The following is a 25,143-nucleotide window of genomic DNA, read 5'->3' as shown; positions in this document are numbered from 1 at the left end:
GTGTGTGTGTGTGTGTGTGTGTATATTTTTTACGGCCACACCCACTTCATAGGGACTTTCCTGGGCCAGGGATTGAATCCAAGCTTCAGCTGCAACCTACACAGCAGCTGCAGTGATGCCAGATCCTTTAACCCATCACACCAGGCTGGGGATAGCACCTGCTCCTCCAAGAGCAATCCGAGCTGCTGCAGTTGGCCCCCTGACCCACTGAGCCACAGTGGGTACTCCAGTATGGTGTATATTTTGAACTGGCTGGTGGTTACATAGATGAACATATATAAAAATTCACTGAGATGAATATTTAATATTTGTTCACTTTACTACATGTAAATATACCTCAATGTGAAAAAAAAAAAGAAACAACATAGAAGTGTGGTTCATTAACAACTGTTTGGGAAGATAATTCCACAGTCATGACTTTTCTGCCATGATAATTGTGATGTTACTGCCATGGCTTGTTGAGTCTGGGCCTGAGGGGTGTTGAGGGTGGGAGGATGCAGCCCTTGAAGCAGCCACCTTGGGAAATAATGTAGGATAAAAAGCCACAGGCTTGGAGTCAGAAGTCCTGAGTTTGGATCTCAGCACTCTGCTTAGTACCTAATCCAAGGGTAAGAACCGGTGTGTTGTAATCAGTCATGAGGTGAGTTACACATTATTCATTGGTAATTATAAATCACTGAAGCTTTTAGTAATTTTCTCTTAATTCATTTGAATTCATAATACATGAATTGAGTCAAAAATGAATTAAATCTGGAGTTCCCGGCATGGCACACTGGTTAACGAATCTGACTAGGAACCATGAGGTTGCAGGTTCAATCCCTCACCTTACACAGTGGGTCAAGGATCCAGCATTGCTCTGAGCTGTGGTGTAGGTCGCAGACACAGCTCGGGTCCCATGTTGCTGTGGTTCTGGTGTAGGCCGGTGGCTGCAGTTCCGATTCGACCCCTAGCCTGGGAACCTCCATATGTCATGACAGCGGCCCTAGAGATGGCAAAAAGACAAAAATAAAATAAAATAACGAAATGAATTAAATCTTGTAAGAGAGTATACAGTGAAAGGTCCGTTTTCCTCTTACCCCAGAGTCCAAACACCAGTCCTCCATTCTCCTTCTTGAGAGGCAGCCACTGTCATCAGCTTCTTAAATACCCTGCCAGAGAAAGTCTATGCATATTCATGCATTATTTCCTTGAAGAAAATCAGAGCAGTTTCAAGGTATGTCTATAATAATGTTGCTTGCATACGGAATGCTTTATTTTAAAAATGGAATTGGGCTTTCATTATAAAAATAATACATGATTATTTTAAAACTGTATAAAGTAGAGTTCTTTTGTGGCTTAGCAGGTTAAGGATCTGGTGTTGTCACTACTATGGCTCTGGTTATAGTTCTGGCATGGGTTCGGTCCCTGGTCTGGGAATTTCCACATGCTTCAGGCACAGCCAAAAAAAAACAGTTTTTTTTTTTCCATTTTTTTTATTAAAAGTTTTAATGAAATTTTTAAAAAATGTATAAAGTAAAAGTGAACGCTCCTTCCACCTACTTGGCCACCTCTCACTCCTCAGTTCCAGAGTTAACCGCGGTAAGAGTCCTATGAAGCCTTTCGGACAATTTTATGCATATGTAAACATACATAGAATATCACTATAAATAATAAATTTGCAATCTGATTTTTTTCATCAGCAATATATCAGAGCTATAATTCCACATGAGTTGTATACGGCTCTTCTCATCCTTCGTAAAGGCTGCGTAACGTGAAATACTTTCCAATGGCAGGAATTACCCTACTGAAAGCATCATCTCTCAAAATGTCCCAGAAGAAAAAATGTTAAAAGCAGCTGATTTATTCCATCTGGGTCTCAGTTTCTCATCTACAAAATGGAGATTATAGTGAAAGCCCTGATCGCTTCACAAAATTGTCATGATAAAATAGAAGGAGAATGAATGACAGGATACGTTGAAAACAAAAGCGCTGTGCAGATGTGGGATACTGTTATTCCTGGAGGGGAGAATAAAGGAGCAGCAATTCCAGGGTCTAAATTCTAACAAGCAACAATAATCATAATTACTTTCCCTGCCCTTCTTTTTTTCTTTTTTTTTTTTTCTTTTTGCTTTTTAGGGACGCACTCCCGGCATATGGAGATTCCCAGACTAGGGGTCCAATCAGAGCCATAGCTGCAGGCCTATGCCACAGCCACAGCAACCCGGGATCTGAGCCACGTCTGTGATCTACACCACAGCTCAGAGCAATGCCAGATCCTTAACCCACTGAGTGAGGCCAGGGATCAAACCCACAACCTCATGGTTCCTAGTCGGATTCATTTCCACTGTGCCACGATGGGAACTCCTTCCCTGCCTTTCTTAGCCAAATGAACTGTTCATCTTTGCATAATAATTGTGAACGTTTGTTGAATTCTTACTCTGCCAGGCATTCTCTCTCTCTCTCTCTCTCTCTCTCTCTCTATATATATATATATATATATATATATATATTATAAAACGAGACAGGAACTCTTATTTTTTTTTCTTTGGTCACACTTAAAGCATGTGGAAGTTCCCAGGCCTGGGATCAAAACTAGTGACAATGCTGGATCCTTAACCCACTGAGCCACCAGGGAACTCCAAGATAGGTCCTCTTATTATCCTCACTTGACTGTGAGGTAGTTGAAGCTGACACGGTTGGAAAGTGGTAATCTTATTTTTGAATTGTGCCAAACTCCATGCTATTTATTTTGGTGGCTTTTGCCACACTTCAATTATGTGGTAGGGCTGAGACTGAAACAGACAGGGAGTATGCATTGAAGAAAGAAGTGGCTCATTCCGCTGGTACCAAAAAATAGAATGTAACTAATGATTCAAAACCCCAAGTCTCACAGGTAGTCACACAGGTGGTCACACTGCCCTCTGCTCCAAGACATTTCATGACTCCCCTCTGCTCAATAAAAGCCAAGCTCCTCAGCCTGCTGTTCTAGTTCTTCTTTGGTTAGTCCAGTGACCTTTCTAGACCTTTGTTTTATACTACGGGAACTTCTAAAACCATCTTCCTGGTCATTTCATGCCTATCTGGGAACGTGTTATAAGCTATAAATTTTATCCCCTAAGAAAATGTATGTTAGGAGTTCCCGTTGTGGCTCAGTGGTAACGAACACAACTAGTATACATGAGGATGTGGGTTTGATCCCTGGCCCCACTGTGGTGTAGGTCACAAATGTGGCTCAGATCTTACGTTGCTGTGGCTGTGGCGTAGGCTGGTAGCTGCAGGTCTGATTCGGTCCCTAGCCTGGGAATTTCCATATACACATGAGCGGCCATAAGAAAAAAAAAAGAAAGCCAATGTATGTTGGAGTCCTAATCCCCAGTTCCTCAGAATGTGACCTTATTTGGAAATAGTCATACAGGACGAGGGTGGACCCCTAATCCAATATAACTGATGTCCTTGTGAGAAGATAGCCACAAAAAGAGGCAATCAGGAGAATGTCATGTGACCACGAAGCAGCAGTTGGAATGATGGAGTTACAAGCCAAGAAACGCCAAAGACAGCCAGCAAACCACCAGGAGCTAGGAAGAGGCAAGGACGAATGCCCCTTGGGTTTGGAAGGGAGAGTGGTCCATGTAGTAGCTTGATTTGGCACTTCTGGCTTCCAGAACTGTGAGACAATATATTTCTGTTATTTTAAGCCATCTGGTTTGTAATACTTGGTTACCACAGCTCCAGGCTAATAAGAGCTTCAGTTATTCAACTCTGATACTCTATCAGCCTAAGATGCAACGGGCCTTTTTTTTTTTTTTTTTTTTTTTTTTTGTCTTTTTGCCTTTTCTAGGGCAGCTCCCATGGCATATGGGGGTTCCCAGGCTAGGGGTCTAATCAGAGCTATAGCCACGGGCCTACACCACAGCCACAGCAACGCGGGATCTGAGCCACGTCTGTGACCTACACCACAGCTCACGGCAACGCCGGATCCTTAACCCACTGAGCAAGGCCAGGGATCGAACCCACAACCTCATGGTTCCTAGTCGGATTCATTAATCACTGCGCCACGACGGGAACTCCCTAGACCTTCTTTTTTCCTGTCCCGTTCCTATTCTCTCAGTCAGCCATCACATCCTTGGCAGTTTGCTAGTACAACACAGACAATCACACACATCCCTGAGGTTCCCCATCTCCTCTGGCAGGCAGCACACCAATGGTCTGGCTACCTCCTGACACACTCCGTGTAGGGTCATCAGGTCCCCTGCCCCCTGCCTCTTCCTGGCTCAGAGCCAGCCCAGCCCCTCTGGGGAGCCAGTAGATTGAAGCCCCCTTCTGGGTTACCTAGGCGACAGTGCCGTTTGAGTGCCCTGGAGCCAGGCAGCTGTGGCTGCAGGGAAGGGAGGGACCAAGAGAAGCGGGGAGGGGGAGAGGAGAATTGCAGGAAAAACCTGAAGAGAGTCCTTAAAAGTGGCTCTAGTACACATCCAGAAGGTGAAATTAAAATTGCCTCACCATAACCAGCCTTACAATGCAACAATGCCAGACTTGAGATGGAGAGGAAAGACTTGACTTGGGGGATTCTATACAGAGCTTAGCTCTGGTGGGTCTTTGAATCCAAACCCCATTCAAATCTATGCTTTCAGGCCTTTTGACAGCATGAGAGATCAAAAGATAGCAATATTCAGGCAAACGGGGACTGGCATTTTACAGACCAAGGGCACGTCTTCTATAAACTGCCTTAAGGTGCACAGTAAATGAAGAGAAAGATGCCTGAGATTTTTAGTTCACAGTCAGTAATGCCTGCTGCGAGCAGGGAAAGACACAGGGTCCTGGTTAGTTGGGGAGGAAGAACAAGAGGAACAAGGAGTTATACTTGTCCTCAAGTAGCACACAGTCCTTCTTTCAATCATTACGCAGGAATGGATATATATATATACTTTTTTTTTTTTTTTTTTTTTTTTTGCTTTTTTAGGGCCACACCCATGGCATGTGGAAGTTTCCAGGCTAGGGGTTGAATTGGAGCTGCAGCTGAAGGCCTATACCATAGCCACAGCAATGTGGGATCTGAGCCATATCTGCCTCCTAGCTGCAGCTTACAGCAACCCTGGATCCTTTAATGCACTGAGCAGAGCCAGGGGTAGAACCAGCACCTTCATGGACACCAGTCGGATTCGATACCTCTGAGCCACAAGGGGAACTCCTAGAAATGGACTTCTCTAATTGCATGCTGGAACATTCCAAGGCAATTTATTTTAGTCCAAGGGGTTAGGTTGAGCTTCAGTGGTGGGGGGCATGGGACTTAGGCCTCATCAATCAGGTCAACACATTGCCCCGGCCACAGATTGGTAGAGGTGGGCAAAAACTTCATCTTAGCCAATGACGAGTAGTGAGGTTTTGCTAGGATGCTGAGAGGAATACATGTTCTCTCTTTTGTGCTAGGAGCTGCCATTGCCATCTTGCCACCACACGGCATCTTGCATGAAGCCAACATGGTGGCAAGCACAGCTGAAAGACCCAGAAGACTGGGAGTGGATGATGTCATTTGAGACCCCAAATTGAGTTTTGTCAGATCCACACCAGACTTTGGGATATAGGAGCCAATAAACTCTATGTTTCTTAAAGTGATTTCCATTACTTCCAATTCAAAAGTTCAATAAATGATAAACTAGAAACTCTTTTCACTAATTAACCAGATGAACCAATGCTTCTCATTCCCTATGTAAAATACACTGATTTATGCCCCTGTGTACTGAACACTCAGCCAATAGGCTGCTTTCTGGTAGTTTGTCTCCCAAACTGTTTATTTCAGTTGTATTTATAATTACATTTAAGTTATTTAAGTAAATATTAAGTAAACTGCAGAAACACAAGTGCAAAAGGAAAGACTTCTTGGTTACACGAGACATGAATGTTTTTTCTTTTGTTTGTTTGCTTTTTAGGGACACTCCCAAGGCATATGGAGGTTCCTGGGCTAGGGGTGGATTCGGAGCTACAGCTGCAGGCCTATGCCACAGCTGCAGCCACAGTCACTTGGGATCCGAGCGGCATTTACAACCTACACCACAGCTCACGGCAACACCAGATCCTTAACCCACCGATCGAGGCCAGGGATCAAACCCAAAACCTCATGGTTCCTAGTTGAATTCATTTCCTCTGCGCCACAACAGGAACTCTGAGACTTAAAATGTTTTTGAAAGACTTGATGAAAAGTGAATACTTCAAAATTGCTTTGGAGTTATAAATGGATACACACATAGTTAAAAATGAAACAGTAATGGAGTTCCCCTTGTAGCTCAACGGAAACGAATCTGACTGGTATCCATGAGGTTGTGGGTTCGATCTCTGGCCTCGCTCAGTGGGTTAAGGATCCATCGTTGCCATGAGCTGTGGTGTAGGTCACAGACAAGGCTTGGATTCCATGTTGTTGTGGCTGAGGTATAGGCCAGCAGCTATAGCTCCGACTAGATTCCTAGCCTGGGAACTTCCATATGCCATAGGTGCGGCCCTAAAAAGCCAAAAAAAAAAAAAAGGAAACAATAAAAACATGGGTGGGTTTTACACTCAGCTTTGAAAGAGTCTTTAGGTTCTTTTCCTCTCAAAGAAGCCCAATGCCGAAAATATGTTTCATATCGGATAAGAAAGACACCATTAACTGTCTCTTGAGAAGCCTTCTGTGTAGTACTGAGAACTATGTCTAGATACTTACAACGCAGCATGACAACGGGAGAAAAAATTATGTATACATGTATGTGTAACTGGGTCCCCATACTGTACAGTGGGGGAGAAAAAGTGTGTGGGGGGAAATAACAATAAAAAATAGAAAGAAAGAAAGAGAGAGAGAGAAAGAAAGAAAGAAAGAAAGAAAGAAAGAGAGAGAGAGAGAAAGAAAGAAAGGAAGAAAGACACTCTGACTTCTTTTAAAAAAAAAAAGAAGAAGAAGTCTTGCAGCTTTGACCTGGGACACCTGGAACATTTACTCTAGGAGGAGCCAGGCACTATGTTAAGAAATCTATCTGTCCCGAGACCACTGTGCCAGCCACACTGAGAGAGAGAGAGATGCCCTGCTAACCCCTCGCTATTTCAGCCATCTCAGTTTAGGGTCCAGACAAATGAGTGAGGAAGCAATCTTGGATATCTATCCCAGTCGAGCTTTCAGATGACTCTAGCCCTAGACAGCATCTGACTTCAACTTTCTAAGAGATTCTGAGTGAGAACCACACAACTGAGCCCAGTCTGCCCACAGAACCATGAGAAATAATAATACATTATTGTTTTAGGCCACTTAATATTAGGTGGGTTTGTTCTACAGCAACAGATACCCATTCTTTTCCAGATGAAAGGAGAGAGTTACGAGAAAAACTAGGTGGCCTCTAATGTCAAATACCAGAAAGAGATCATGGAGGATGAGAAAAGGCCACTGAGGTTAGCAATTGAGAAGTCACCATTGTCCTTCAAACACTGCAGTTTCCATAGAATGGTGGGAGCGGACACCAAATCGGAAGTATTCTAGGGCAAGTGAATGGTAGGAAATTGATAAAATGGTAGATTAGTTTTCTCTTTCTTTTTTAATAGTTCATCATTCACTGATGATTCTTGCCCGAGTCAATTCTCTCACTGGAGAATGCAAAATGGTGATTTTCTAATTCTATCAGTCCTTCTACAATTGTTAGCTGACAATCTTCTGTAAAGAAGTGTTTCCCCTCATCAACTGAGAATAAACTTAATTTCTTCCCCAAATGGCAAGTCAAATGCTTCATTCTTTCCCTTTAATGATCAATTTTCCTGACAAGAAGTTGGTGTCATGGTATTTTCACTGGTGGCAAATGAGTTTTTTTCTCCTTTTCCTCTATTTCTCTCGTTGCATATCATTATGGATTCACGTGTGGACTCATGTACCACATTTATTCGATGTGTTACGAACAATTACAGACTAAATTAGTCTTTAAAGAAGCAAGGGAGGCTAGGGCTAAGGATATGGTCAGAAAAGTCATGAAAGAATACAAAAGTTAAAGAAACACACCCACACTTTTCCTTATCAGTAATCAAAAAATAAAAATAAAAGCTATATAAAAGAAAAAATATAAAATATTCAATTATACTACTGGATATATAACCCAAAAAATTCTCACACAGGTCCCAGTAAGGGGCATATAGGAAGATAATCACAGCAGCATTGTTTTCAGTTGTGGGGCGTTGGAGACAATTTGGGTGTCATAAGAAGTCCTTAGGCAAAATGTGGTGGATGGAGTACTATCCAGTAGTTAGAAGCAATGGACTAGATCTTAAAAACATGCTGCTGCAAGGAAGAAAAAAAGGGGAAAATACATCTTCTTTTTGCCATTTCTTGGGCCTCTTCTGCGCCATATGGAGGTTCCCAGGCTAAGGGTCGAATCGGAGCTGTAGCCACCGGCCTATGCCAGAGCCACAGCAACGCGGGATCTGAGCCATGTCTGCGACCTACACCACAGCTCACGGCAACACCGGATCCTTAACCCACTGAGCGAGGCCAGGGATCGAACCTGCAACCTCCTGGTTCCTAGTCGGATTTGTTAACCACTGAGCCACAACAGGAACTCCGGGAAAAATATATCTTGCAATACTATTTACATAATAAAAAACCACATGCATCTAAAACATTTAAAGTAAACACCTACAAACAAAAGGATATACCCTAAACACACTGGAATGATTTTGCTATGGTGAGAAAGCAGAATGAGGTTAGAAAATACGAATAAACAAGAATAATAAAAACATAAACCAATGTGAGTAGCACTGCAAGTGAGCAAAGGTCAAATTAATCTCCTCTAAGTAAAAATAAATAAATTGCGACTGCAATCATTTTGGAAAGTAAAATCTTTAAAAACATTGACCTAGCAATTCTGCTTTTAGGAATCTAGCTAAGGAAATAGAAACTGATGTTTTATTAGTGTTATAACAGTGAGGAAGATGGTCAGCCGGTGTTCTTTTACCCTCACCCATATTCTGCAATATATATCCCCAGGCGTTTCAGGGACACCTCAGAGGTGTTCCACAGGTGTCTGTGATGTCCTTGTGACCCAGCATAGTCACATGGTATTGGCACTTAGGTTCATTATCTCCTGCTCAGGCCCCTTCCATCTGCATTGCTATTTCCACTGCCTTTACTGGGCTTGGTTCGGACTGTCCCTGAGTTCCACCTCATCTGGAGTCCTTCAGCTGCTAAGGCTGCAGAGTGTTAGTCCGCAACACAGCCAAGACTGTCTTTCTCTCTCTTTTTTTTTTTTTGTTTTTGTTTTACATACTGTTAGAAGTCTGCTGTTGTTATAAATGTTTGGAAAATAACTCAGTATTTTCTCCTAATCTCCCTCCTTTACCGAACCACCCCCACCAACACCCAAATTTTTGCAAACCAAGCCAGAAGACAAATACACGTAATAGATATGGTGAACTTGAAAGTGAAATGGGAAATGCAAATCAAAACCACAATGAGATACCACTTCCATTAGGATGACTAATATAAAAAAGAAAAAATGGAAAATAACAAGTGTTGATGAGGACGTGACGAAGTTGGAGCCCTTGTACATTGTTGGTGGGAATGTAAAATGGTGCAGCCACAGTGGAAAACAGTGAAAAAAAAAGACTCATGATATGATGCAGTAATTCCACTCCAAGGTAGAATTTAAAATAATTGAAAACAGGGCTCAAGCAAATACTTGTATACCAATGTTCATAGCAATATTATTCACGAGTCAAAAGGTGAAAGCAACATAGATGTCCATTGATGAATGAATGGATAAACCAAATGTGGCATATACATACAATGGAATATTATTCAGCTTTTAAGAAGAATGAAGTTCTGGAGTTCCCCCCGTGGTGCAGTGGTTAACGAATCTGACTAGGAACCATGAGGTTTCGGGTTCTATCCCTGGCCTTGCTCAGTGGGTTAAGGATCTGGTGTTGCCGTGAGCTGTGGTGTAGGTCACTGATGCGGCTCGGATCCCGAGTTGCTGTGGCTGTGGTGCAGGCCGCAGCTATAGCTCCGATTAGACCCCTAGTCTAGGAACCTCCATATGCCATGGTTGTGGTCCTAAAAAGCAAACAAACAAACAAAACCAAAGAAAACCAAAAAGAATGAAGTTCTGACACATGCTGCAACATGGCTGAACCTTGAAAATATTTTGCTAAGTGAAATAAGCCAGACCCAAAAGGATAAATATTGTCTGAGGTACCCAGAATAGGCAAATTCATAGAGACAAAAAGTAGAATAGAGGTGCCAGGGACTGGGGGGAAGGAAAGAGTGGGAGAATTATTGTTTACTAGATACAGAGGTTTTGTTTGGGATGATGAAAAAATTCTGGAAATGGATGGTTGTGATGGCTGAATAATATCGTGAATGTAGTTGCAATGGACTGAACTGTGGTCTCCCTCACCAGTTCATATTCGTATGTCTCCCAATGTGATAAAATATATATATTTTGTCTTTTTTGCCTTTTATAGGGCTGCTCCCGTGGCATATGGAGGTTCCCAAGCTAGGGGTCTAATCGGAGCTGTAGCTGCCAGCCTGCACCACAGCCACAGCAACTCGGGATCCAAGCAGCATCTGCGACCTACACCACAGCTGACGGCAATGCTGGATCTTCAACCCACTGAGTGAGGCCAGGGATTGAACCCGCAACCTCATGGTTCCTAGTCAGATTCGTTAACCACTGAGCCACGACGGGAACTCCCAATGTGATAATATTTGCAGATGGGGACTTTGGAAGATTGTAGGTTTTTATGCTCCTGAGGGTGGGGTCTTCAGAATTAGATTAGTGCCCTTATCAGAAGGGATACCAGAGAGTTCACTCTCTTTCTCTCCCCACCCTGTAAGGACACAAGGACAAATCAGCTATCTATAAGCTGGGAAGAGATAGCTGACCTTGTTGGACTTCTAGCCTCCAGATCTGTGAGAAAATAAATTTCTGTTAAGCCACCAGCCTGTGGTATTTTGTTATGGCAGCCCAAACTCAGCCCATAGTTACTGCTACCAAATTGTGTAGTTGAAAATGGTTAAAATGATAAAATTATGTATATTTTACCACAATAAAAAAAAGGGAAGAAAAAGCTAAATGGGCAATTCTGCTATCTTGCCTCTCCTTTGCAAACTCTGTGAGCCAACCTCAGAAAGAGGTGACTCTCTAGACAACACCCTTAGTCCTTCTGCCTTACGTGGATGAGGAAATTGAGGGTTATAGAAATGAAATGATTTAACCAGGATTGTAGTTCTGTTCCTCAGGCTGAATTCTCTATCTTTAGGAATGGTGCCACTATCACCCAGTCGCCCAAGCCAAAAATCTTTGTTGTCTTTGATTCTCTTTCACTTTCCTCAACAACTATGTCTTGGTGATTCTTGGTGATTTAGTATCTCCCTGTTCCTACCATCGCTGCCTCAGTTTGGGTCACTTTCATCCCTTGTCTAATATGATAGTTTTTGAGCTGATTTTGTGTGTGTGTGTGTCTTTTTAGGGCCGCACCCGCGGCATACAGAACTTCCCAGGCTAGGGGTCTAATCGGAGCTGTAGCTGACAGCCTACGCCAGAGCCACAGCAACATGGGATCCGAGCCGTGTCTGGGATCTACACCACAGCTCACGGCAACACCGGATCCTTAACCCACTGAGCAAGGCCAGGGATTGAACCCACAACCTCATGGTTCCCAGTCAGTTTCATTAACCATTGGGCCACGACAGGAACTCCTGAGCTGATTTTTATCACCATTCTTCTTATTCCTTTCCAATTTATTTTCTACACAATAGCCAGCCAATCTTGCCAAAATCTAATCTGATTATGTCACTCTCACTAAACCCTTCTATAGCTCTCTAGATATTTCGGTTAAGTTCAAATGCCTCAGTGTGGTACTTAAGTCTCTTCATGGTCTCTGGTCTCCTCTTAACTCTCCAGTCTGATCTCTTCTCTCAACTCACCACCCAGGTTGTGCTCCAGTCCTATTTAAACTTTGGTTTCCCAAATACATCATGATCATCTCTCTTCCATCATTTTTGCAGGATGGAAATTTTCAGAGACAAAGGTCACAGAACGCCTGATGTCATCCATTCTTTCTTTTGCATCCCTTAACTGGTAAGGTGAGTTGGCCTGGTTCTCTCCTTTGTTTCTTCCCAGGCTGCAAGGCAGCCTCAGTGGGCTCCTTTGGTTAATGGATTAAACTGCTTGCCTGCTCCTTTTCTTCTCTGGATGGTAGGCAAAACATTTGACCAGACTGAAGCTGTAAGAGTTAAAATGGGAGTTTGGGCTTTGGAGTAGAAACAGGCCTGATTTCATGCAAGGCTGTAAGACCTATCCAAAGAGAGAAGAATGCTGTAGTTTATGGGTGTTCTACAGTAGGCATGGGGACAAAAGCCCCAGCTAGTAATATGATATTACCCGCCTCCTCGGTGACCAGAAAGTCAGGGATGCGAGTCAGGAAATACTGGGTCCCTTGGTCAACTAGGAATCTTTTAATTTTTATTTTCTTTATATTTTTACAGCCATAACTGTGGGTATAGAAGGGCTACGAGTCATATTGGAGCTACAGCTGAGGCAGACACCACAGCCACAGAAATACCATATCCAAGCTGCATCTGTGGGCTATGCTGCAGCTTGAGGAAACGTGGGATCCTTAACCTACTGAACGAGGCCAGGACTCACAGAGACGACGTTGGGTCCTTAACCTGCTGAGCTACAAGGGGAACTCTGACAATTATAATCTAAACGTCTTCCCAGTCCACTTTCCCACCATCTCCTCCACCTGGTAAACTCCTGCTCATTCTTAAGTTCTTAACTTCTAAAAATGTATCTCACTAGCCTCCAAGGAGATTGCAAAGATTTTCAGGTACTGGACTTTATCCTTAAATCCCTAGTGGCTAGCATTGGTCATGACACGTCAATGAAAATAAAAAAATCACACACCTGGTTAAGTGTCAAGATGGAATTTGAAATGTCTGTTGCCAAAGATTCATCCACACTTCTTTCATGGGGCCTCCTCTACTTGTAGCTGGCTCTCTCTGTGCTCAGTCCCCAGTTGGTGGCCGCATGTGGGGAAAGGCTGAGGATAATACTTTATGGAAATGATCTATTCAGCAGTTTAGCTGCACTCTCACCCACATGGCTGTACTTAGAGGCACTCCCAGCACATGATTGAGTTTATTTTGCTCCTCTATGGCTTTGATATAAGAGTCAGAGAAACATAAAAGGAAAACGGGTTCAGTAACTAACAGCACAACCAAGGAGAGGAGGGTGCAAGGGGGTCATGAATCTGCAGAATTCTTCTCTCAGAGAAAGACTGTCAGCACAACTCAAAAGCCTTTCCGCACCTCACAGCCTCTCCCTCTTTTGAGACTGAGCCCAGCTGGGTTGGATGGTTTCCTGTAAGTCTTTTAGCAACAAGGGCGTTTAAAGCAAGAAAGAGGAAGAGAAAGTCGGAGAAAGGGGCGAGGGGCCAGGGCTGAGCCTGGCTGGCTTCTGTTCATAATTCAAAATGGATCACTAGACTCAGAGAAGGCAGAGCATCTCCATCTCTCGTTTCTGCTTCTGCTTTTCTCTCTGGGTCCGTGGGGCTAGATTTATCACTAAGACATAACCCAAGAAGGGAAGGGAGACTTTCTATCCTAAATGTCTGAAAAGGAAAAACTTTGAGGAAACAGCCAAGGGAGGGAGAGGAGAGGAAGCTGTGGCTCTAGCATGGGGAGAGGTGGAGGAAGGAGGCGGCACAACCCGTGGAATGGGAGCCGGTGGGCCGGCGCGCTGGCGGGCAGCAGCCACCCGAGCCAAGCCGCCGGCAAATTCGCGGGCGCCAATCTTGGCGCCGGAGGCAGTGCAGCCTCAGGCGCAGCTGGGCCTGGGTCGCACAAGGCCTGGCCCGGGAGGCCCGCGGCCGCGCCCCGGGGGCGGACCGGGGGCGGAGCAGCCCCAGGAGCTGGTCTCTCCCTGCGGGCGGCCCTCAGCCTCCCCGCCTCAACCAGCAGCAGCTACAGAAGATGCCCCACGGCGCCGCCCGCCCAGCTCGGGAGCCGCGGCCAACAGAGCAGCCGTCTGCCCATTGGCGGCAGCGGCGCTGCGTCCCCGCCCCCTCAGCGTCCCCGCCCCCTCCGCCGCCGCCGCCGCTTCCCGGCTCCGCCTCCTCCCCCTCTGGGAGCCGCCTCCGTCGCTGCCGCCGCCACCGCCGCTGCCGGCCAGGGCCCAGCCAGCGCCCGCCGCGCCGGAGTCGAGTCGTAGCCGGAGCCGCTGCCCGCGGCCCCGCCATGAGCGGAAGCGCCGCCGCCGCGGTCGCCGCCGCCGCCGCCTCAGGAGCTGCGGCTGCCGCGCACTTCCAGCCTCAGTCGTCGTCTCCCAGGCCGGGCCCCGCGGAGCTCGGGCCCCCGCGCCGCCCGCGACCCCCACCGCCGCCGCCCCGGCCCGAGCCCGCCGCCGCCGGCCGCCTCAGCCCTCTGGGCCACGGGCCTCTCCGGGCTGGCGCCCAGGGTGGCGGCGCCTGCGGCCGAGCGCCGGGAACAGGTACGGGGTGCAGGAGAGGGCCAGGCGGGGAGGGGCGTGGGTTGGTCCCGGGGTGGCCGGGGCGGGGGGGCAGAGGCGTGTGGTCCAGCCGCCCGGCCCCGCGGTGAGGGTGGAGCGTTGTCCGGGTCAGGTTTGTACTGCTCGGAAGCCCCCGGGAGCCCTGCGTCCCCGCAGCGCCGAGCAGCTCACAAAGCGTTTTCTCACCCAGTGGGGAACCCCCTCCCCTAGGGTGGGCAGGGCAGGACCTCTTTAGGGCTCCGCCGGGCGGAGGAGGAAACTGAGGGTTACTGGGGGAAGTGACTTGCCCAAGGTCACATAGCCGGCAAGAGTCGTAGCCTGGCTGGGACCCAGGACCACTCTGGGCCCGCGTGGGCCCCGAGCAGGGAGCGCTGAGAGGAGGAAGAGCCCCCGTCCCCGGAGAAGCGAAAGAGATTGATCGCGGAGGAGGGGGCGCTAGGCCCGGATTCCAGGCACGCCCACCCAGCCCTTTCTGGGCTGGTTTAGGAGGAAGGATCTGTTGTAGGCTGGGACCAAGGAGCGGGGGCTACCTTGGGGCTTGGTGGCGTCCTGGGGAGCCGTCTTGGGGAGCAGCAGGGGGAGAGACGCCTGTGAGGTTGTACTCCGGGACGAGAGCTTTCTTGAGTGAGTGGGTCAGAGCTTCGGAAACTTCTTATCTCAAGGACCATTTGGTCTCTTGTCAGGCCACCTTCCCCACCCCTGCACGGACTAAACTAATCCAGCTGGAATTAATAGGAGGCAGGCCTGCCCGCTTTTGTGAAGATACCCGTAAGATCCATAAGGTGTCTTTTTCACGAAATGGCCCGAGTTTCGTTCAGGCGCCAAACAAGTGTATGTTTGGCGCTTGTAAGGGCCTTTCTGCCCCAGAAAGCCCAAATGAGGTTTCCCCAGGTGGTCTGGACCTGTCCCACTTGGGGAACCCCCAGAGAAAGAACAGCTATCCCAGGCTTGAAGAGGGAAGGAAGTGAGAGATTGGGACACCCTCCAGCCTGGCATGGAACAGGGCCATGTACGGCATGGGATTCCCGTTTTCTTTCGAGTGGGTTTTTTTTTTTTTAATTTATTTTTATTTTTTTTAACTGTGGAAGCATCTAGGAAAGGGACTTGGGGTTCTAGAGGCAACAGAGAAAGAGCAGTGTTGTGGGCAGTGAAAGTCCTGTGGAGCTAGAAGACAGAAGCTGTAGAATGGGGGAACGGAGAGGTTATTTAGTCATTGTGGGGGAAGGGAGATGAAAGGGTTGCCGAAGGGAGGGGGACAGTGTCTAGTCTAGAGGAAAAAACTGGGCTGTTTCAAAGAGGGAGCCAAAGGTAATGAGCTTGAAAGGAGTCTGTAAGAAGTGGATGGTATCTTACAAGCTTGGTAATAGGTATTGGTCTGCAGTCACTTCATTTTCTTTGAGTAAAGACGGTTATAGGTACTCTTTTTAAATACATGTTTTAGCTTTAATACTCCCCACCCCCATTTTCTTTCTTGTTCTCAGGTTGTAGGCCTATAGTATTGTCTTTTGGAAGTAAGACTTGACAAAAAAGGGAAGGGAAAGACTAATTAGTAAATGCATTAATTAGGGCCCTTTGTCCAAGATGATTCCTTCTTGCTACCCTCCTAGCACCTCAGCTTTCCAGCTGTGGTGGCTCTTGGCAAGGTTCTTTGGGAAAAAGTGCCTGGATTCACACAAGATGGGTTAAATTTTTTTAAAAAAACTGAGAAAAACATATTTGACAGATACACATAAAAACATGAAAATTTACTTGTCAAAGACTTAAAATCAGGAAAATGGAAATTGAAACATCAGTGAGATGTTATTTCACACTCATCAGATTGGCAAAAATTAAGTGCTGTGATAACTAAGTGTTAGGTTGTGGGGAGATCACCCTTTATATACTGCTAGTGGGAATGTAAATGGATACAGCCACTTTGGAGGGTAGTATAGTAATTCCTAGTTGAAGGAGGGCAAACAAACCTATTTACCTGAAGTGTCCAGTTCTGGGCAAACACCCTGAAATCTTTGCATGCTTGTCCAAGAAAATAAGTGCAAAAGAAATATAAGAATGTACATTACCTCTTAAATGTCCACCAACAGGGGAAGACAGAGTAAGTCTTCCCCTATGATGGTCCCACACAATTGAATATTGCAGCACTGAAAAATAAACTATAGCCACATGTATTAAAATGGTTGCATCTTATAAACATAAGATTGGGGTTGGGAGCAAGCAATAAGGATTATTAGAGAGTGTTTCCACTTGCATAAAATCTGAAAACATGCAAAATAATATTGTCTGTGTACATACGTAGTAATGGTATAAAAACATGCAGAGTAACAACTGACACCAGATTCAGAGTAGTGATTATCTCTGGGAAGAGTAGATGAGGAATGGGATTGGTCAGGGTACAGAGAGGGCTTTAGTTATATCTAGTATTCTATTAAAAAAATCTAAATCAAATAATTGCAAATTAACATTTGCTTATTTTGGATGTAGGGTACAGAGATATTCATTATATTATTTTAAATATTTTTCGGATGTTTGAAATATTTCTCACATGCAAGAAATGTCTTGTTTACAGACCACAGTGTTTTTTTCCCATGATAATGAAACACTACCTACAGGCTCTAGCCCAGCACAGCCTATTAGGCATATAGGCTGGTGGTCCTTTTCTCCCTCCTTTCTGACCTGCGATGCCTAGTTTTGTGATGAATGACTTTTATTTTGGAACAGCTGATAGGCATGGAGAATTTCCCAGTCTTTCCAAACTTTCTAGTGGACCTAGGTCAACAGTTTGAGCTTTGTCAAAATATAAGTTCTTCAGGACATTCTGATCTGCCAGATAGAGGGAAGGCCCCAGAAATGTGGTTCTGAACAAGTTCCCCAGTAGATTCTGATGCCCAATAAAGTTTGAGAAGCCCTGCCTTAGGGCTGTGTTCCTTCTCAGCTTTGCCCAGCCTAGCCCCTGGGGTGCCTTCTGTTGTCCCTCCTGCATGACTGGGACTAATTTGGACCCATGTGATTCTTCTTTTGTAGGGCGTAAAAGAATGATAGGTTTAGAAGCCATTGAATATTAAGCCTTTCATAATCCAGGTTGTCTGTTCCTCTTCTTTTCACTTAGGGGCCCACCACCCACCAGGGTTATTTATCAGATTTCACAAACTTTAGCTACATGTGTCACTATATATGGTTCTATATTTGGGATAGGGCCAGAAAGTGTCTGAAGAAAAACTACAAAGTGAGGAGGTAAACCCCCAAAGGTAAATGAATGTGATCTTGCCTTTCTCTGCAGATGATAGTGATTTTTAGTGTTTTAGCTTAGAACATACAGTTATTTGAATCTGTAGTCAAAGATTAGGGGCTTTAGGAACAACTGATTATCCCTTTAGATGGAAGAGTTTCTTTTCTCCAAAATTTGCTAGTTTTCCTTTCCTGCTAGACTTTTTGCTCTAGTCCTAATATGTTTATGAATGAATTTATGTTAACGTGAAGATTTCTGGTAATATGTGTGAGATGCCTGCTTGTCTTCAGTGAGGTTCTTTCTGGAAACCTACTTTGGAGGTGCAGTGTGATCCCAAGTACACTTTTTTTTTTCTTGTCTTTTTTTTTTTGCCTTTTCTAGGGCCGCTCCCGCAGTATATGGAGGTTCCCAGCCTAGGGGGTCTAATCGGATCTGTAGCCACCAGCCTACGCCACAGCCACTCGGGATCCGAGCTGCGTCTGCAACCTACACCACAGCTCACGGCAATGCCGGATCCTTAACCCACTGAGCAAGGCCAGGGATTGAACCCAAGAAGTCATGGTTCCTAGTCGGATTCGTTAACCACTGAGCCACAACGGCAACTCCCCAAGTACACTTTTGTAAGGCTGTTGTATAGGTTTCTTAAGCTTGTGCCTAGCGCAGGGTACTTGTTTTGGCTATCGAGTAGGAATGGAAATCCACTTGTGCTCCACTTGTCAAGAGGAACACCTTGTGTGGAACTCTGTCCCCTTAGATGGGGCACCTTTTCCAAATCTCACAAAGGTGTTCCGTGAATGAGCATGGACCTGCAGCTTTGGAACTGTTGGTCCAGCTGGTACCCGTGCATACTCAGCACGAGTTCTGTGAAGAGGACTAGCTGCTGCTGGGCCTGGGGCTTCAAAAGAGTTTCCTCTATGTGAACTTTTTTTTTTTTTTTGGCCACACCTGTGGTACATGAGAGTTGCTGGGCCAGGGATCAAACCTGAGCCCTGCAATGATAACGTAGGATCCTTAACCCGCTGTGCCACAAGAGAATTCCTCCATGTGAACTTTTCATGAGAAGAGACCTACCCCTGGCTTTTCATCACCATGCTCAGTTGAACCAAAGAGTTAAGCTCAAATTTGTAAAATTTGTTATGGGCCTGGAGAAATATGTACAGAATAAACAATTTGAAAAAAAAAGATAACATTATTTATGGAAAGACAATGAGGGAAATCATTTAAAAGACAAAAACATCCAGTAAGTGAAGGAGAGAAACTAGCTCTGCGCCACATTTGCTCTTGCATTTTTACAGGGTTCACTTTGGGAAGAAATACAATGTTATTTTTCTCTTCCTATTTCCCCCTACACTAGCATTCCTGAATTTCTTAAGACCTGAGGCTTTTTAGCCAATTTTGAAAATATTTACCCATTTGTATTTTCCATTAAGTGGTTGTTTACGCTTCCTGCTGTTTCATTTTTTTTCTTGGAGAAAGAGGAAGGGGGAGTGCTGAACCAAGGACAGGACTGGACTTCCTACTGCTTTTGCAAATAATGGCAGTGTGTTTTTGAGAACAGTTGTCATGGAAGAGTGCTGTTCTGCGGGCTCAAGGGAGAGGTACAATTTGAAGTGGTTTCTGTTGTCTCTTTTATTATTATTTTTAAGATTGATTGAGGGTGATGGATAGGGATTTCCATTGTGCTTTTGCTTTCGTTTTGAAGGAATTTTTTTGAAGAAAATATATGTAAATAAAACTGAATATGCTTAACAAAAGTAGTCTTGTCTCCACGCAAGGAGAATAAACAGTTCTCACCTATAGTAGGTTTTACCCAAAGCAGTTTCAGGCTTTTTTTTCCCCCTGTTGTTTCAATGGATATTAGTGCTACTCTAGGGACTACTTAGAACAGTTAACCACAGTGATGTTGGGCAGGTGAATGATGGGATTATACTAGGGTTTCCCAGTAGCTCCCTCCAGTCGTGATATGGAAAGCTATCACTGCATTTTCCCCTTTTGTGATAAAATGTGCATAGAAATGAGGGCGAGATTTTGCGTTGTAATAGAAGCATTTGACCCTGTTGAAAGAAGGGGAAGAAGTGGAAGAGGAAAAAAAAATATGTGTATGGAAGAGACAGCCCTAAGCAATTAAGTAGTAGGACATTTTGTAGTGCTTCTGTGATGTTCCTTGAGTTGAAAGTTACCTGTCTGTATCTGTTCTGCTTGAGCACCTTTGATTTCAGTGTTTGCAGATGGTGCTCACTGATCTTCAGTTGAAACCTGTTTTATTGTGGCAGAGCTGGAAAGTGAGTGGTTTTGAAGTCTTGACTGGAGTGGTAGGGGAGGCTAAAAGTAAAATAAGTATTCATTTTATAATCACTTTTGCAGCCAGGAGAAGGAACTCTCATAATTAACAAGAAGTATTTTTCATTTGGCTTTTAGGCTATCTTTTTAAAATTTTTAATAGATTTGTCTTACTATGTAGATTTTGTGGCCACCTCAGTAACACATTTGAGTTAACACCTATTAGGTGCTGGTAGTGCCAGTACTAACCACTTATTTATTGGGGTGATAGCTTCACTGTCAGAGACTTCATTACCTGCAGTACTGAAAGTACCACAGAGAGTATATTTTAGCCACTACTTTCTTTTCTTCCTTTTTTCATGCTTCCTGCTGGGCTTGGTGGTGATCTGCCATCTGTCTAGATAGGCCCTGTCCCTTTCTCTCCTTATGGGAGGGGTACAGAGGCTTTGCAGAACCTTTGGGCTGGGCACCCACAAGTAAAATTCCTCAAATGATGTTAAGCCAGCCTCGAGGGCCATCAGAGTGGCCCCAGCTCCTCTTCATTGCTGCCTGTGTTGCCACCACCCACCCTTTGCTGTGGAGCCTGGAAGGCACCCCCCTACCCCCAATCATACAAAGAGGCTTTGTGCTCTAAGGATGTTCTAAAGGCGGGATCACTGTAATTATAATTCCCTGAGCACAACCAAGTGATGGGGGCAGGCAGGGTAAAGATGGTATCCAAGTACTTGCTGGTGAGGAGAATACAGGCGGGGATTAAAACTCATCTGGAGACAGTACCTAAGTGGATAATGGAAAGTTGTTGGTAATACCAACAGGAACGTGTTTAAGTGAGTACATTTCAGGGTTTGAAATTCTAATACTAGGAAGATTATTGAAGCTTTAAAAAGCACAAGACAGTCGCAACTTTTTTCCCCTAGTCCGAAATTATAACTGAAAAGTACTTTAGAAGAAGGTTATGTCGAAATCCAGGCCTACTTTGTCATATATTTGTGTTGCCAGTATGATTGATTGCCCAAGAAAGCCAAACACATAACTTGCTTACTATCCAGAGGGTGTTCTTACTAATTTGTTTTTTTTTTTTTTCTCTCTAAGTTTCTAAAAGTTGGTACTGACTGACATTTTGGGAAGCTGATTTCCCCCTACCACTACTAGAAGGAAAAAAAAAATCAATCAGCCTGGAGATACGTGCTTAATAAACTCTTACATCAACCATTTTGTCACTATGTGCTTCTAAGCTCGGTTGGCAATCTTCTAGTGAATACTTTTTTAACCTATGTTAACTATTAGTGTTTTGTTTTGCTTTTAGGGCCACACCTGCATATGGAAGTTCCCAGGCTAGGGGTTGAATCTGAGCAGCAGCTGCCAGCCTGCGCCACAACCACAGCAATGTCAGATTCCCAACCACTGAGCAAGGCCAGGGATCAAACCCACATCCTTATGGATACTAGTCAGATTGGTTTCTGCTGTGCCAGAGTGGGAACCCCCCCATATGTTAACTATTAGTAATTATTCTTACTCAAACACACTTTTATCTTCCTTCCTTCCTTCCTTTTTTTTTTTTGTTTTTGTTTTTGCTTTAAAAGAAATGCAGTAAACAGTTGACTGTGCAGGTCATCTTTAGACTTCAGGATAGTGGACCCCAGTTGTTCTCACTCAGAGTGAGGAGAAAGGAGTCCTTTTTGTTGTATTTAGCACTGACATCTGTGGTGAGTGAAGCAGCCAGGTAGATAGTGTATACTCTATAGAAACCTATAGCTACTGTAAGCTGGCCCTTCCTCTACTTGGAGGCAAGTCAGGAGTTGAACTTTTATTTATTTATGTATTTATTTATTTAGTCTTTTTAGTGCCGCACCCGAAGCATATGGAGGTTCCCAGGCTAGGGGTTGAATCAGAGCTGTAGCTGCTGGCCTACACCACAGTCACAGCAACACCAGATCTGAGCCCTCGTCTTCGACCTACATCACAGCTCATGGCAACGCTGGATCCTTACCCACTAAGGAAGGCCAGGGATCTAACCTGTGTCCTCATGGATGCTAGTCTGATTCGTTTCCGCTAAGCCAAGAGGGGAACTCCAAATCTTTATTTTTATGTCTAGCATGTTTTTGTCCTGTTTGGAAAAAAAACCCTGTTTTTACTGACAAATAAAGTTGTGTGTATTTAAAGTGTGTAACATGATGGTTTGATATCTGTATACATAGTGAAATGATTACCATGATCAGGTAGGTTAATAAATACATTCATCACCTGATAGTTACTTTTTTTTTTTTTTTTTTGTGAGAATGCTTAAGATCTGCTCTTTTAGGAGTTTCCATCATGGCACAGTGGAAACAATCTGACTAGGAACCATGAGGTTGCGGGTTCAATCCCTGGCCTTGCTCAGTGGGTTAAGGATCCGGTGTTGCTGAGAGCTGTGGTGTAGGTCACAGACAAGGCTTGGCTTGGATCTGGTGTGGCTGTGGCTGTGGTGTAGGCCGGCAGCAACAGCTCTGATTCGACCCCTAGCCTGGGAACCTCCGTATGCAGAGGATGCAGCCCTAAAAAAAAAAAAAAAGATAGGTTCTTTTAGCACATTTCAAGTATACAGTACAGTATTAACTGTAGTCACCATGCTGTGCATTAGAGCCTCAACTTATTTATCTTACAACTAAAACCCTGTGCTCTTTGACCAACATCTGATTTCCGTCACTGCCTACGGCCTAGTAAACACCATTCTGTTCTCTGTTTGAGTTAGATTGAAATTCTTTTTACATTATTTATTTATTTATTTATTTTGGCTGCGCCTGCAGCATGTGGAAGTTCCGGGGCCAGGATCAAACCTGTGCCATAGCAGAGACCCAAGCTGCTGCAGTGACAATGTCAGATCCTTAACTCTCTGTGCCACAAGAGGACCCCCATTTTTTAAAAAATCTACTTATAATTGAGATTGTACAGTGTTTATTTTTCTCTGGATTCTTTTACTTAGCATTATATCTTCCAGTTTCATCCATGTTGTTGCAAATGGCAGGTTTCCTTCTTTTTAAAAATTTTTTTCTGGAGTTCCCGTTGTGGCACAGTGGTTAACGAATCTGACTAGGAACCATGAGGTTGCGGGTTCAGTCCCTGCCCTTGCTCAGTGGGTTAAGGATCCGGCGTTGCCGTGAGCTGTGGTGTAGGTTGCAGACGCGGCTCGGATCCCACGTTGCTCTGGCTCTGCTGTAGGCTGACAGCTACAGCTCTGATTAGACCCCTAGGCTGGGAACCTCCATATGCCTCGGGAGCGGCCCAAGAAATGGCAAAAAAAGACAAAAAATTTTTTTTTCTTCTTTTTTCTTCTATTTCTTTTTTTTTTTTTTTTTTTTTCCTAACAGCTGCATTTGCAGCATATGGAAGTTCCCAGGCCAGGGGTCGAATTGGAGCTACAGCTGAGGCCTACTCCACAGCCACAGCAATTCTGGGTCTGAGCCACATATGCAACCTACACTGTAGTTGGTGGCAACACTAGATCCTTACCTCACTGATCAAGGCCAGGGATCAGCCTGAATCCTCACAGAGACAGCATTGGGTCCTTAACATGCTAATCCACAATGGGAACTCCTTTTTAGAGTTTTTAAGTTTTATGGCTGCACCTGCAGCATATGCAAGTTCCAAGGCCAGGGATTGAATTCCAGCCAGAGCTGTGATCTCTGCTGCAGCTGCAGCAATTCTGGATCCTTAAAATCCACTGCAGACCAGGGACTGAACCTGCACCTCTGCAGGGACCCAAGCGGCTGCAGTCCAACCCACTATACCAGGTTGAGAACTCCGGATGGCCTTCCTTCTTAATGCCTGAATAATATTTCATTTACCAGATACTTAGATTCTTTCCCTGTCTTAGCTATTGTGAATAGTTCTGCAGTGAACATTGGAGTGCAGATATCTTGAGGAAATCTACCTTAAATTTATCTACATGTAGAAATACTGGGTATTCCATTACAAAGAAATTGTGCAAATAATCCTTGAAAAGCTATAGCGATTTGACAGCTAAATTTCATGAGATTCCATTTTACCTACTTTTAATGAAAAGTAAGGTTGGTATCCCACCTGCTCCCCTCACTGTTTTAGGCAAGTATGTGGCTCAGCAGTGACTTAATATTTTACCTTAAGTTGTAAACAGTTATTTGGCTACTTCATTTGTTTCATTTATAATACATATTTCTTAGAATACATAAATATACGTATAATCTCTGACTGTTTACTTCACTGCTCTCTGGTGGCCACTAAAAGTAATGATAAAGCATTTATTGAATGCCTACTATATACCAGACACAGGGTTTCAGATATGATTCAGAATTGCAACAGTTTAGCAATAGACTCCAACAATGTGTTAGCTGACCAAATTTTTGGGTTTGCTAACCCCTAATAAGAGAGCAAAGAACATCAAAATTGCATTAATAGTGGGATGATATCATGATAACATTGCTAATGCACAGATCTAATCAGATCACAAATTTAAGTGGCTGCCTTGAAGTAAAAGAAATATTTTTTTGTTTGGCATTCAAGGCCATCATAATTGGGTGATTATTCCAATCTCTGGTATTCTTCATGAATATTCTCCAGGGAGGTATGCCCTGTTGTCCATATGTGTGTCTCATTTTTTTTAACATCTGTCCCTTTTATTGTTACTTCAGCTTGGAATGCCTATCCTGCTTCACTTCTTCCAAATCTTATTTTTTAATATCTGGATAGTAGTGGTCACTTGTGTGCTTGTTATGTGAAAGGCTCTGTTTTAACTGCTTTACCTGGATTAAGTCATTTAATTTTCTCTAAGGTTGATGCTATTCTTATCCTTATGTGCAGATGAAGAAACTGGAGCACAGAGAGGTGTTTTGCTAGAGATGATGCAGCTATGAAGAGTGTTATCTAGGATATGAACCCAAGCCATCTTATTCCAGAGTCTGTATTTTTAGTCATCATGTTTTACGTACCTCACTTTATGCAAAGCCTAAGCAAACGTAGCAAGTAAGTTTTGGTAACAAGATTGAATATAAGCAAAGGTGGTCACTTGGTTTTAGCTGCCAAAGAGAATTTGCAGTCTTTAGTTTTACCTTTGCTCCTCCTGAGAAATACATTCTTTTGTGTGTGTGTGTGTGTGTTAGGATTATTTAATTGATTTTCTTTTTAGTCACTCAC

At 44.3% G+C, this 25,143-nt stretch overlaps 1 protein-coding gene across 4 annotated transcripts in view; it reads left to right on the top strand.

Moving 5' to 3' along the window:
• The window catches only part of RNF38 (ring finger protein 38), a 129,310-nt gene continuing 118,340 nt past the window's right edge, over nt 14,174-25,143 (top strand). For 2 of the 4 annotated variants that reach the window (XM_013993658.2, XM_013993657.2), the window contains exon 1: nt 14,174-14,474. In XM_013993658.2, coding sequence (XP_013849112.2) covers nt 14,222-14,474 — 253 coding nt within the window. In that variant the 5' untranslated portion in view covers nt 14,174-14,221. The remainder of the gene's footprint in view (nt 14,475-25,143) is intronic. The other 2 variants (XM_013993656.2, XM_013993659.2) reach the window with 1 other exon arrangement.

The sequence above is a fragment of the Sus scrofa genome, chromosome 1, assembly GCF_000003025.6.
Source record: "Sus scrofa isolate TJ Tabasco breed Duroc chromosome 1, Sscrofa11.1, whole genome shotgun sequence".
Lineage (NCBI taxonomy): Eukaryota > Metazoa > Chordata > Mammalia > Artiodactyla > Suidae > Sus > Sus scrofa.
This window is presented reverse-complemented; position numbering and strand designations above follow the sequence as displayed.